Here is a 14,954-nt window from a genome sequence, read left to right on the forward strand (position 1 = left end):
TTAAAATAAGCCAGAAATACTGATCTACATGATGGATTCACTTAAGATGTTCTTTTTAGACAAGAGGCATGAAGACGAGACATTCAAAATGTCAATTCTTCCCTATGTGAGAATTTACAGTAATAAATCTTCACAGGTTTAGATCATTTCTGCTAACTTTCACTCTAAAGAAATTATAACCCTCTGCAAACAGGTTCAAAATGGAAAAAGCTGAGTGAAACAGTAGACAGGTTACAGGCATGTAATTACATTTAAGAAAATATTGTTTCTAAATGAGTATTAATAGTGTTTCCCCAGGTATATTATGTAAACTTTGTGTGCCTTACTGCAATCTAAAATGTTGGCAGTAGAAATTAATAATATCAATTTGTCTCCGCTCCCCTCCCCTCTCCCAAACAAAACAAACCCTATAGTCCATCTCTAGGTTGCTCTGCTCACAGATTTTGTTCAACAATAGCATATCATGATATCTGCAGGAAGGACCTGGTCCAGCTCCAATTAAATCAATGAGAATCTTTCCATTTACTTCAATAGGGGTTGGATCAGACCCTAAATGATGGGGCATCAACATTACTATGGCCACTCTTTTGCAATGGAAACCAGGAAAAGAGGGCACAAAGGGGGCTGGTGATGGTGCTTAAGGAAGAGCGTGATTGGGGGCTTAATTTTGGAATGTACATTTTAAATGCATGTTCTGCAGCCAGATGCTGCTTTGGCAACAGATGGAATTTAAATTCCAAGACAAAACTACATTAAGATGGAGTCAGGGTGGAGAGCACATATCCATAACAAGTGTAAAAAGCATTACAGGTATATTGCAGTTATCCCATAGCCTTGCAGTACAAACCCAGAAAATGAAGAGTTACACTTACAAGAACTACAAGGAGTCTTTGTGGCACCTTAGAGACTAACAAATTTATTTGGGCATAAGCTTTTGTGGGCTAAAACCCACTTCATCAGATGCATGGAGTGGAAAAACAAGAACTGCATAGTTAGGGTACCCAAACAACCTTAACTCGGCCCTGTAGCAACATCATGTAACGACAATGATGATGATGAAGGTATCTGTACCCAGAGTTTAGATGAAGTGAGTTTAAAAAAAGACATCAGGGTATTTTTTCTTTGCTCTTCCATGGTGCCACTACATGCAGAGTTAAGGCTACAGCCAAGAGCAACAGCAAAAATACCAACCCTGAAGAGGAAGGTTCTTTGAGGGGATTTTAAGACACCACCAGGGGTATTTCCTAATGACTGAGACAAGCATCCTCTGAAGAATGCAAGCAAATAGGAAAAACCTTCAAGTACAACTGGCCAGTTCAAATAAGAGCTATCCCAAAAGAAGAGCTCTAGAAGACCAGAGTGTTTGGACTCTCCTCCATCCTATCCGCTGAACCTAAGCAATAATACTCAGCAAAGGTATTGAGTGAGGCCCACACGGCTATTGATCAAATGAGCATCAATATGGCCAGTCAGGTCATAGCAATCTGAAATGTAGCCAGACAGCTATTTAGACATAGTCCTACTGTTAACAACATTGCGCAAGGAAACAGTGTGAGGTAAACAAGAAGTGGAGACGGCTGTCTAAGAGCTTGAGCGTGCTTCAAGTAAAACCACAAGAACTTTTGAATGTTTAGTATATGAAGAAGGTCCTCACTGGGGTGGACAAGCAGGCATGGAAAAAACATTAGCAGCACAATGGTCGCCTGGAAAAGTGGAACTCAAAACATCACGTTAGAGGAGACTCTTCGAGGTGCCCGAAGCCAAGCACCTGAGATAGCCATTCTTTTTTGTTTATACATTGAAAGCTAAATAAATATAATAAAGCAGTTTCTATAAACCAGATGATCAAGTTCTGCACACACTTTGTACTGTACAGGGGCGTTACCCTATGATCATACTGAATTTTGGCTTGAATTCATGCACCTGACTAAAACTATTACTGTGAACAGAGGAATTTTGGGTTTGAGTCAGGTGGATTAATTCACTCCAGTCTCTGACAAATTTCCTACAAGAAACTGTTAAAACACTTATGTATAACAGACTGGAGCATTTCAAAATTAATGTCATTTTTAAAGAAAGTCAACATCAAATCCAAAAGAGTACGTTTGAAGGAAGAAATCAACACCAGGAAGGCATTATCTTTCGCTAGATAACAATGTTTGCAGTGTTGTTGTAGCCCTGTTGGTTCCAGGATATGAGAGAGACAAAGTGCTGAGATAGTATATTTTACTGGGCCAACTTCTGTTGGTGAAAGAGGTGAGCTTTCACATCCACAGAACTTTTCCTCAGCTTGTGGGGCTCGAAAGTTTCTCTGTCACCGACAGAAGCTGGTCCAATAAAAGAAATTACCTCACCCACAGTGTCTCTACAGATAACAACATCAGTTCTCCAGCTGTTTGCATCACATCAAATGATGCCAAATCCCTTGTTAACAGAATGTCTTCACATCAGAGGTCGTCACTAAGTATTGTCTATTCATGAACAGAGACACTTTTATTTCAAAGAGATGATCAAACAAGGTCCCAACCCTAGACACCTCACAATCATAGGTAGCAGCCGTACGGAGACCTTGCCTAGCAAAGAGGGTTTTAGAAGGGGTCCAAAGGAGGAGGTAGGAGGTGCTTTCTGGATGTTGAGATTGTCCTGAGTGTAGTGGACAATGAGAAAGGAAGTGTGAAGAACAGAGCAGCAGGGAAAGAAACCGGATGGAGTATATGGAGGCTAAAGAGAGGTCAGATATGTGGATAGGCGAGGAGTTATGCAGAACTTTAAAGGGAGGAGGAGGTGGAATTTCAAAAGAATAAGGGAATTAGTGCATAAGGGAGGAAAGCGGAAAAGCTGCTAGACTAGTGGGAGAGCAAGAGGCTCTAGGTGGCAGTATCTTGGACAGACTATGAAGAGGAAAAGATGGGGAGGCCAAGATGAACTATTCCTTAAGCTCATACTGGAATGAAGTGAAGGAAATTAGCAATACGGCATGACAACAATACTTGCTCTCAACATTTCATTTGGAGGAAGACAGCAAGTGAAAATAAGACCTTGATTTTAAGCAACGTAGCTGATGACAATATATTCCTTGCAAAACAATTTACTTCTGGTTTAGTCATCAGGAGACCACTTCGTGCTAAACAACATGTTATCGGAAAAATGTACTTTCGTCTACTCATATGTTTGCAATTATAGGTTATGCAGCATGCTGAGCAAAAAGCCGGTTTGGGGAGTTGTTGTAAATCATGCAAGCAGCATGGTGACTCACTGCAACTTGCTAACATTATGTAATTGTATCTGTACAGTTAAACGCAGAGCATACAGAAGAGCAGTCACAATATAAAGTACTTTCCCCAGATCAAAACTGGTGGTTGAACCTGCTCCATTTGGCTCAACAATCTGCTCTTCTCCCTGCCATCTGTGCTACAGAATAGACTATTTAAATCTGTAACCATACCACCTTGTGCCGCGATCCCATCCAGAACTCGCAAGCTAGGCAAGTTAGGGCCTGGTAATTTAAGTCACACAGTGTTTGGATGGTTTCAGAGTAGCAGCCGTGTTAGTCTGTATCTGCAAAAAGAACAAGAATCACTAAGGCCCATCTGCACTAGAGACCGGTTCCAGTTGCAACTGAAGTTTTAGAATTAGCCTAACTAGCCAGTATTAGTTCTCACCAGCCATCCTAGATCCGGTGTTGGTCCATCCTGGATCCACATACACAGAGCACACCCCTCTTTGGAGCAGGGGCATAATGTCTATTGTTTATAAGGTATATTCGCTCTTGATCACATTTTCATTTGTTCCACTGCCCTGCTATGAAGGGTACCATCCTGTGTAAGGGGCCACACATGCACCCCGGGAAGCCAGGGATACATCCACACCCTTGCGGCCCTCCTGGACTGACTCTGGGTCACTTTTTCAGTGATTCCCCCTGGGACAAATAGATAGTTATTGTTTTAATAAAATGGGATCTGCACGATCTCAGTGTGGGGGAAGAGAGAGAGAGAGGAAGGTCATAGCTGAGAAGAACCACAGTGGCTCTTGGGCCTGCATGCAATTGAGAGGAAAGGGGTTTGCCTGGGTTGCCAAAGACATCACTCCAGAGTTGGGCAGGAGCACTGGGAGAAAAATGCACCCTGCCAGCTAGTTTGCCAGCACTCCTGATCTATGCCAGCACTGCAAGCTACACAAGTTAAGAAGCCATTTTAGACTTGCTGGCAGAGGGGTAATGAATGATACAAAGCATGCCTTCAGATCAGAAGCAGCTACACACACGCTTGCTGCATAACACCCATGAGTCAAATAATTTTATCTATTTTGCCAAAGGTGCTGGAAGAAGTGGCATTTGCAGAACTGTTGTGCCAGCATCAAACTCAAAGCAGTGAAATGCAAGTGAGCGCTTTGCAACATTTGCCGCCATTAAAGATCTCTCATGTTTTATCAGCAGTGAGGTCCCCTGGCTAAATTCCAGCTCAGGAAACGACTAATGACTTGAACTGTGCCATTTTTCAAGTGTTTGTATTTGAACAATTGGAACTCCCAGAAAAAGCAAGAAAAGTGTCTTGGGTTAAGTTGTTACAACAATTCCTCTCAGTGTGCAAACTCCACAGGAAAGCTGCCCAAGGTACAATATCCAGACCTTACTAACCCCCTAGAGAAATGTACAGAGATCTCCCCATCTCATTCAATATTAGAAAAATAAATCATTCCAAACCCAATGAGTGAATCCAATCAGGGATCCGATCTGTGCCAATGACTGATGTAGGTTTCACAATGCGCAGATTTTTATTTTGAAGTGGAATTTAGTGCTTTGATCTCCCCTTCCAGAGATATGTGCAGGTATCTGGCTTCTGATTGTAACCACGTTGCTGGTCATCTAAGCTGACATAAAATCTATTCAGAACCGATCATTACAGCAGCTTTAACTTTTGCTTTGTGTAGCTCGAAAGCTTGTCTCTCCCACCATCAGAAGTTGGTCCAGTAAAAGATATCACCTCATCCATCTTGTCTCTCTAATATACAGGGACTGACACAGCCATAACAGTGCGGCATATATCACCCACTTGGACAGTCTAGTTTTCCAGAACCCCAGTGCTGTGCCCAAGGTTCCCTTCACGGGCCCTCTAATGTCTAGGAGATTTGCGGGATCACCTTGTGCCTCTCACTCCTGTTTAAGGCAGCTGGACTCTGGTCTTGGCTAGAGGATGGGTGGAGCAGAATGAGACTCTTCCCAAGGGATAAAGTCAAGATGTGGTGGTTGTTGATGGGGGAGGAGGTTGTCTTTGGCCTAATGGCCTCCATCTTAGAGTTCCTTCAGAGCGGTCAGATACATCATCTCTCTGAGATGTGCTGATCCCGGTCACTCCTTCCCCAGGGCTGTCAGTCAGCTAGGGAGCTGCCTGCCACCTCCGCTCAGTGGGATTACTAGAAGGAACTGCATGAGGCAGTCAGTTTGAGTGGTTTCAGGGACTCTGCCCAGGGAAGCATCAGTGGGTGGAAGGCTCTGGGAGTGTAACACAATTAGTCTCACCTCAAACCACTGGATCCCATTACTTCCCTCCCTCCTCCACATGCATTCAGGCTCCTGAAACTCACACATCCATGGAACAGCGGAAACGTCCCCCCAATCTGCCTTCTTCCCAAGTCTCATGCTTTCCATTCTGTTTTCTGAACTGTCTCATGCCCAACTTTCCTCCCAGTTTCATCTTGTCCTCAACCACTTCCCACGCTGGCTGCCTTCTTGATTTCATTAATTCTGTACCAGTCTGTGATGGGGTGTGTTCGGCCCCTGCGACTCCCTGCTGGGCCCCGCGGTCCTACAATCCCCCCCGCTCCAAGAAGTGGCAAGCTGAGAGGAAAAGTGCAGCAAAGGTGGGTTCTCCAATCTTATCTAAAGAAGAGACTCCAGAGCAACCATTTTGGAAACCATAGAGAATCTAAGAACCTGAGCAATGAAATAACGGTGAACCTACAGGGTCCAGGTAGGAAGAGGCTCAGAGAAGCAGCAGCAACAAATTGAATCAAGCACTACATGGCTGCTGCTTATAGGATCGTTGGGCTGGAGCTGATATTAGTGGTGGGTCCGGACTCCCCTCCTGTCCACATACAAAGTGGCATAAACCCCAAGAAGGGGATGGAGCTTATTTGGGAGCCTGAACAAAAGGCTGAATTTAAGTGGCCCAGAGCCAGGGCTAAAGACCCTAGTGAGAGCAAATAGACTGTTAACTGACTCTTTAACATGCTGGAATGGTGTCATTCGGACTTTGTGACTCGGCTGGAGGGCCATGCTGCTCAGAACCCACCATAGTCAACCAGCAGCTTGCGGAAGGCATCGGGGTGAGAAGAGGACTACAGTACCACTCCCAGCCACAATGAGGCACTCAAGAGGTGAGTGCACCTTCACATAGTCAGTAAAAGGTTAAGCTGAGAATGGAAAACATAACCTAGACATGTAGCTATCTGACATAAGAATAGTTAATTGTGAGAACACTGTAGAAAGATGCATAATATGTAATAATCAAACTAATAAAATGACACCAGATTTCAAGAAATACGTTTCAGAGCACTTGGTATTTTTATTGCATTAATTTAAATAAAACAGTGCATTACCGCATGCCTTCTGCATCATAAAAAGTAATTAGGAACACTATGTTGCTTCTGTTTTGCCTTCTGTATGTCCTGAAGACAGGTTGGTTTGTTCAAAAGCTGTTTGAATTTGGTGCTCATGAAGCTGAAGGTTACTGTCACAGAGATTAAGGCCAGAAGGGAGCACTAGACCACCTTGTCTGACCTCCTGTATATCACACCCCAACAACCCCTAAACTAACCCAACTACATAAAAGAGACCAAAGATACCCAGATAATCCTGGCAAGTGACCCACACCCATATGCTGCAGGGAAGGTGAAAAAACCCACAAGACCACTGCTAGTCTGACCTGGGGGAGAATTCCTTCCCGACCCCATCTATCGCGATCAATGTATGACCCCTGCCTGTGCAAGAAAGAATGAGCCAGCCAAGCCCTCGAGAGAGAGAATGCTCAGTGCCAGTTCAGAGTCCTGGCCCACCCTGACAATGAACCACCTCCAACCATATCGATCAACTTGCTTACACTACACCTTACTCTAAGGTGCAGTCTCTCTCAAACAACTCCAGTGTGCCCCTAAAACTGCCCTGAAACATCCCATTCCAGCTCTGGGTATGTCGTAAGCGAAGAATGATCTATCATGTCAAATTGCATAGTGGTCTCATTTAGTGAAATGATATCGACCAGGGTTAGAATGGGACCAGACTAGGTCAGCATTTGAATCCAGGTGTCAGAAGTGAAAGGCTACAGGGCCAACACTATACCACTTCATAGCTCATGAAGCCTTTTTAACCAAAAAAAAACCTAACATGGTCACACACTAAGGACCAGATTCTTAAGTCCAGCGAGGTTGCGCTCAGCACAAAGTGGTGGTGGAGAGTCAAAGGAAACTTAAAGCCATTTTCATACGTCTCCAATCTTGGGGGCTGCTAGGGCCAGTTCAGCCACATGTTAAAGCAGTCTCAGGGTTGCTCCTACTTACACCAGCTGGTAACGGCCCCCTAGGGGCCGCTACACAGGTAGGGATTGCCAGAGTATACAATGGTCGTCCCAACAATATCTCCCCACCCTCTTTCAATCCCCAACATATTCCTTATTAAGGCAGTTTTCCAGCTCCTGCGTACTGCAGAATGGCCCAAAGAGGCCAGAACAGTGGTTGAGGATCTGGCTGTAATAGTTCAACAGATGTGATCAAATATTAAAATGAAAGTGACTTCAGAATGTGAATCACAAAGTACAGAAACTAATATTGTGAACAAAACACCCTGTTCTGAATTTATGAAAACCAAACATTGCACATGTGGACAGTTATTTGCTATGGCATTAAAATCTCTGAACTTCCAACTTCAATCAACATAGTACAAGACACATCAATAGTCCAACTTCAAATACAATAACTAGCTTCTTTTGCCCCAAACAGAATATTTCTAAAAGAAAAATAAAGACATCAGACCAATTCTCCCTAAACCAAATGAAAATACTAGCAACTAGATACTTCAGTAAATTTGTAAAGGGGTTTATTTAGAGCATTACAAACATATGTCAAGTATTCCCAGTGTTTTTATTTAATGGTACAGCAGTATCTGCAATGTAGATTCCCGTTAATTTCAAAAGTACTTTTTACTGTATTTTCCTAAAGAGAAGGCTCTGCAGAGAAGAATCAAACTGACAAATAATTGTCCTCCTGCATCTACTATTCCATTAGTTCATCTGCTAAATCCATACAAGGAAGTGGCTTTTGTGTTTCACATAATTTTGGCTTCTGCGCAGATCTCTTGAAAATACTGAGTACAGTTAGAATTAGTTTCTGAAATCGAGCTGGCTCTCAAGTTATGTGAAGCATTTGAACTCAGTGAATGTTGAGAAATGTCACTACTGTGCCAGAATATTTTTGGCTAAACACTCTCCAGAGTCTGTGCCAAAAGAAGTGAAAAACACTGTCTAGTCCGATTTTATTAGTACTGTCTAAGTAACAGGGGTAGCTGAGCTAGCACACTGCACAGAAGTTCAAACAAATTCAGGACTGAAGCCTTCTAAATGGGGGATGGGGGTAGTTTCCTTTGTTTAGAGGAAGGGGACAAGCAGGTAGAAGAAGAGATTTAACAATTTTGCAACGTTGGTTTTAGTTCCACGTTTCTTTTGCCTACTAATCCAGTTATTACCATTAGATTGGTAATGAGAACAAAACACAAACCATTCCCATCCTAAAATTAAGCAGTTTCTTTCTCTGGGTTGTCTTCTCCATGGGTCCCATACAACAGTGAGAGTAATTTACCCAGGGTCGTGGTGGATTCTCCATTGCTAACAACTTTTCAATCAAAATTGGATGTTTTTCTAAAAGATCTGCTTGGGACGTTCTCTGTCCTGTGTGATACATGAGGTCAGATTAGATGATCACAGTGGTCCCTTATGGCCTTGAATTCTATGAATATATGAATCACTTGCCCCATCATTCTTGGTTTTCCTCAGTTGCTTCCTTCCTCTCCTCTTTGGTTCCCTATTATGGTGACCATCCCTCTCAGCTGAAAAGGACTGTATAGAACTCAAAGTTAGCCAAGCTCCTTCATTTCTCTAATGACAGCAACATTCAGAATTTTTAACAGCATATTATCAATCTCATCTCTAGCTGTGTCCTCTGGTCTAAATGCAAAGACTTAGCCCCCTACCTCAACCACCAAATGTTCCATTCTGCCTGCTTAGATACTCAAATGTCTTCAGTGCTGTACTGAAGATAGCATATTTGCTACACTCCGGGTTTGGGTTAAAAGGAGTTGTATTCTCTGCAAGAGCTCCAAGATTAATTGGTAGAGTTTCTCACATTGACCTGATGCCAGGGCTGACAGTACTACAGCCTGACTACTGTTTAATCTGAAACACCCCAATATATTGGACAACATCCATTTAAAACATTCAAAATAAGTAAAAACTTTATATAAATACAAAATCTCCCCCAGAGCCAATGCAGAGATTTTTTATAAGATGAGAGTGATATGTTGAGACAGCCACGTCTACCTGCAAGGATGTGAGCTGCTGCATTCTAAATAGACTGCATCATTGAGGCCATGTGAGCAACCACTCCAGAGAATAAAGAAATACTGTAATCCAGCCTTAAAAATACCACCCCCACAAGGTCTTCACCAGCAATCTGTGCAAGCGCCTCCTAAAAAGGAACTCATGCTAGCAATGGTTTGTAGTTATCTAAAACACTTGAAAAGTAGTCACTTGCATGAGGCAAGTCAGGCTAGCAGTACAGAGAAATTTACAAAGCTATAATCACCATTGCTAATTACAGTAGTGTTATTCCCAGTAGTGAAATGGGTCACCACATGGTTGTATGTTTCACTCTGCTACTCAAAGTGAAGAGCACAGGCAGGGACAATCCCTAGCTTCTGGAAGTTCTTTCCCTTCCCACACCTCCCTCTAAAAGCAGAGGATTAAGTCCCTGCCTCTGCTCACAGCTTTCCAAGCAGCACATAAAAACACACATTCTGCTCTATTTCATCTGGATCAGGAGCAGAAACCTAAGGGCTCAAGGGGGCCAGTTTTACTGCATTCATAGTAGGCTGAATCCACCCTACTCTTCTCCATAAAAAAATATATTGCCCTGCCCCCGTCTTTGGGCCAAGCACTTTGGCCTTTAACTCTCCCACTACAGGCTGGCAGGACCTGTTGGGGCTCATCTGCTCTCTGCAGTAAGTGCTGACGCCCCCAGTTGAGGTTACGATTTTGGGTACATCAGCGGAGGGTGTGGGAAGAAAGATTTAGTGCCGCTCAATGTATTATCTAAAAGAAAACGTGGATGGATAAAGCTGACCAGAATCTATGTATAAACTAATGTTGACTCTGTTTTCCTCTTCTTTAACATCACATAATTAGGAAGAGCCCTAGCTGCATTTTACATGTGTAAACAAGAACTTCCTATTTTGCCAATGAACAATTGCTAGTAGCAGCAGCACATAACTAGAGGCCCCAGCTGAGATCAAACCTCCATTGTGCTGGACTCTGTATAGACACAAAGTATGAGACTGTCCCTATGCCAAGAGCTTACAGTCTGAACAGAGAAATCAGAAAGAGTTGAGAGGACAAGAGGCACAGAAAGGTGAAGTGACTTGTCCCAAGTGACACAGCAAGACAGAAACAAAAAACTGGGAAAAGGACCCATGTCTCCTGGGTCCCAGTTCTCTACCTCTCCAATATCTAAGCAGGTAATTAGCTCTAGTTTGGGATAAATAGGCCCCGAGAGTGTGACTACTAGAATTAAGGTGTTTATGTAAAATGATGCAGGGTCTGTCAGGGCCACTGCCATTGGAATAGGGAGTTCTAATCATCCAAACCTAGTCAGACATGCGCTGGGCTGGATTTGCAGAAGACTCAGTTTTTAAAGGTCAGAAGGGACATAAGAACGGCCATACTGGATCAGACCAAAGGTCCATCTAGCCCAGTATCCTATCTTCGGACAGTTGCCAATGCCAGGTGCCCCAGAGGGAATGAACAGAACAGGTAATCATCAAGTGATCCATCCTCTGTCGCCCCATTCCCAGCGTCTGGCGAACAGGCTAGGGACACCATCCCTGCCCATCCTGGCTAATAGCCATCGATGGACCTGTCCTCCATGAATTTATCTAGTTCTTTTTTGAACGCTTTTATAGTCTTGGCCTTCACAACCACCTCTGGCAAAGTGTTCCACAGGTTGACTGTGCATTGTGTGAAGAAATGCCATCATGACCATCTAGCCTGACCTTCAAGGCCTTACTAATTTTTAAACTGGGTTCTACAGACAAATACATTTTAATTTCTAGGAATCCATTGCTCACAACTTGTGGGTGCCTTACAGTTAAAAAATAAAATCCAGGAAACAGCAAACATAAAATCCACATCTCACTCACTAGTGCGAGCACGTGCTCGCTCTCTCTCACTCTCCCCACATATGTACTCCCCTCTTATCCCCCCTCCCCCCCAAAAAAGTCTGTACTCCTTCCCTGAAGGCCACAAAAACAAACTGATGTATGGGAAGAGCATACTGCAGAGCTGCAGCCTTCAACAAAGAAGGTCCCGCATCCCACACAAATCATGGGGCAAGAGACCAGACGGAGCAAGTTGTGGGGTGACAGACAGAGAAAGGATACGTGGAAGATAATTACACCCCTACCTTGATATAACGCTGTCCTTGGGAGCTAAAAAATCTTACTGTGAAACTGTGTTATATTGAACTTGCTTTGATCCACTGGAGTGGGCAGCCCCACCCCCCCGGAGCACTGCTTTACCGCGTTATATCCGTATTCGTGTTATATCGGGTGACATTATATCGAGGTAGGGGTGTATAAGGAGGGATTTGAAAGTGAAGAGGGGAGCAAGAAGTGGGATATTAACACTGCACACTCAAGGGTGGTACAGGTTATATTTTTGGAGAGGAGTTGGAATTCTCTCACACTCCAGGAATAGGTTAATTGTCCCATCCCAATTTCCATTCTGGACACCCTTTCTGATTTCACCTCTCCATGCAGGACTCCAAGGTCAGATTTCAGATCAACAGCTATCCTGGGCAGTGACTTATCTTTTGCGCTGGGATAGGGTGGTGGTAGGATCAAATCTACAGCGCCTTCATCAGCCCAGGACAGAAAAATGGCAGCACGTTAACATGCAGGGGTGTGAGAGACTGGCTTTTCTAACACAGCTAGATGGGTATTAGCCAATTCCCCCAATCTGAACTTGCACTGCCCCTTACCTCTCTGCTCTCACACAATGACTCATACAGACCATGGGAACTGAGGAGGCTGCAATCAAAGGAACTGGGACAGGAAGTCACAGCTGCCCAGGAAAGCATCCCTAGCAGGAAGCTTGGTGGAGGTGAGGGACAGGAGGGAAGGACAGGAGAGATGGAAGACAGCTACACTGCCTGTTCCTCTCTGCCTCTCCCATAGAATATTTTTGGGGGATGTGTGCCTGCAGAAGAGGTTTGAACACTAGCTCTGTAAACAGGAATTAAAACATTAATGTACAGGCTATTCTGTAAAAGTTTATAGGAGAGAAAATGCCCCTTGCCCTCAAGCTTGCTTTTAAACTAATAAAACAAACCTTACTGTTATAAATTAATAGCTGATAGATAAAATAGATAAGAACGAAGGAGAAACAACAAAAAGGAAATAACCAAAGGTAACTGTGTACCACGCTTTAAATAATTCTGTAGCATTTCCTGAAACCTAACCACTGAAACTACTGCAACCACCACTTTTTCAGCGAATGGTAATAAAATGCAAATGCCCTATTACTGCTATGTGAAAACAAATATACAGGAGAACTGGCAGTGTTTAATGACAGATCACGTGCCTCCCAATAGTACTTGGAAAGAATGCAAAACTTACCTGGCTCTAACTTGATAATTTTTACAGCAGCCAACTCTCCTGTATGAAGATTTCTGGCCTAAAATAAGAAAGTTAAGACATATTTAATCATAATGCAAGGGCATCTGACATAGACTTATAAACAATGGCCTTTTACGTAGTGAAGCCTTGTATTATAGAACACACAATGCAATTAATTGCAAGCCCTCTGGGGCAGAGATTGTCTATTTCTATGGTTGTACAGCTCCAAGCACAATAGGCTCTAATCCTGGCTGGGATCTTGGGGTGCCACCAATGTGCTAACACTTACCCTAATCAAACTCAGAAAAATACAATGTTACCTGCAACTGCTGCCTCTACACATTCATGCTTGTGGGATGTACTCCTCAGGGCTGCTGAGGTGGGAACCTTCTGGAGCCTGTCTGGACTGCACCAGCAGCCTCTTGCAGCACCAGTCGCTCAGAGGTGTGGTTATAAAGGACTGTGCAGTCCCCACTCTCATTTCCTACCACTAACCCCCAGAGCATTATGCAAGTAGAACTCTCATGAAGAGGGGAAGGTAGGCGAGCAGTGAGACTATGCAGAGGCAACACTCTTAAAATAGCCACTGTTTCTTATAAGCAACCTTAATCTTCACTCCGTGGCAGCCTCTGCGTTGTCCTGCTTGTGTGAGTCTAGCGAGCAGTTCAGCCCTCAGGGAAAGTAGGCTGAATTAATTACGGATCACAGAACTGCTCTCTCAAAGCATAAGAGCAGTGCTGCACAAAGACGTGATTAGAACCCCAGGTATTAGCCCTGCAGATTTCTATGATGGAAACATTTCACAGGGATTTCATTAATGCTATCTCAGCTCTAGTAAAGTGAGCACTAAGTCACTCAGGTGCTGTCACCCTCGCTAAGGTATATTATTTTTGACGTACAGCCTAATTCACTTAGGCAGGTGCTGAATGGAATCGGCATCTCCTTTCCACCAATCATCCAAAGGTTACAAGAAATCTATTCCTAGTTGTTTTATCCCCATCCAAAATAGAAACACACATTTCCCTGGGCACCGTGGATATGGAGTGAGGTTACAGGAGGAATTTGGGAGATAAATAACCTGAGATGGATGAAATTCAGACATCACTTTTAGCAAGAATTTAGGAGGAGGATACAGAGCAAGGTTCATCCCCCTGGAATGAGAAGGAAGGATCAACCCTTGAAGCATACATCGCACTCCTCCCCCAGATTAGCAATGCTGATTTTGACACTGGGGGGGGGGAATAAGGAGCACTAGCTCAAGGACTCTAAAGGTGAATCCCTCATCTTTGTCAACACTAAGTCAAGGTTCCATGTCAGGACAGAGCCTCGAACCTACAGAAGACAATCACCAGCCCTTTCAAAATCCAGGCAACTGAAGGTCGCAGAACCATCCACTGCAAGTGACATGCTGAGATGGTAGACAAGTGCAGCTCGACTGAAGACAAGAAGAGGCTGAGCAAATAGCCCAGAAGAGAAGATACGGAGGCGGAACATAGATTGCTATCCACTGCCCACAGAGGAAACTTTCTCCGCTTCTGAGAATAACCTTTCACATTAACTGGCTTTCTAGAATGCAGGAGAATCCCTTTGTACTTCTACCGAGTGAATCAGCGCAGAAGTAGTCTGCGTCCTGTGTCCAAGCCGGAGGTGAGTGACTTGGTTAGAATACAGGATAAGGGTCTTCCTGACAATACCATTAGGAAATATGGAGATTCCCATAAGAGACCAAGGACAGATTTGCTCACACTGTGACCCATGAAGCGCTTACTGGTGTCCCCAGAGAAATGGCTGATCACATAGTGTTGGCTTTTCCTTCTTTGCTTCCAGATGTTCAATTGCATTTCTTAGAAGTTGAAACATACCACACACTATATCCTTTCCTGATACTACTTTTCCATGTGAACAATAGCTGTCATTGCTACAGGGATGTTATGCAAATATCAATTAGCTGGGATGCAGTCTGCCAACCTTCTTTGGCATTCTGAAAGTGCCTGGCACCGATTCACAGCTTTTAAAGCCA

The 14,954-nt window shown here is 43.7% G+C and overlaps 1 protein-coding gene across 5 annotated transcripts in view; it reads right to left on the bottom strand.

The window, feature by feature from the left end:
• The window catches only part of MAP4K5 (mitogen-activated protein kinase kinase kinase kinase 5), an 80,155-nt gene that overhangs the window by 42,929 nt on the left and 22,272 nt on the right, over positions 1-14,954 (bottom strand). For all 5 annotated transcript variants that reach the window (XM_045014636.1, XM_045014633.1, XM_045014635.1 and 2 more), the window contains exon 3: positions 12,935-12,992. In XM_045014636.1, coding sequence (XP_044870571.1) covers positions 12,935-12,992 — 58 coding nt within the window. The remainder of the gene's footprint in view (positions 1-12,934; positions 12,993-14,954) is intronic.

This window comes from Mauremys mutica, chromosome 4, assembly GCF_020497125.1.
Source record: "Mauremys mutica isolate MM-2020 ecotype Southern chromosome 4, ASM2049712v1, whole genome shotgun sequence".
NCBI classification, from domain to species: domain Eukaryota; kingdom Metazoa; phylum Chordata; order Testudines; family Geoemydidae; genus Mauremys; species Mauremys mutica.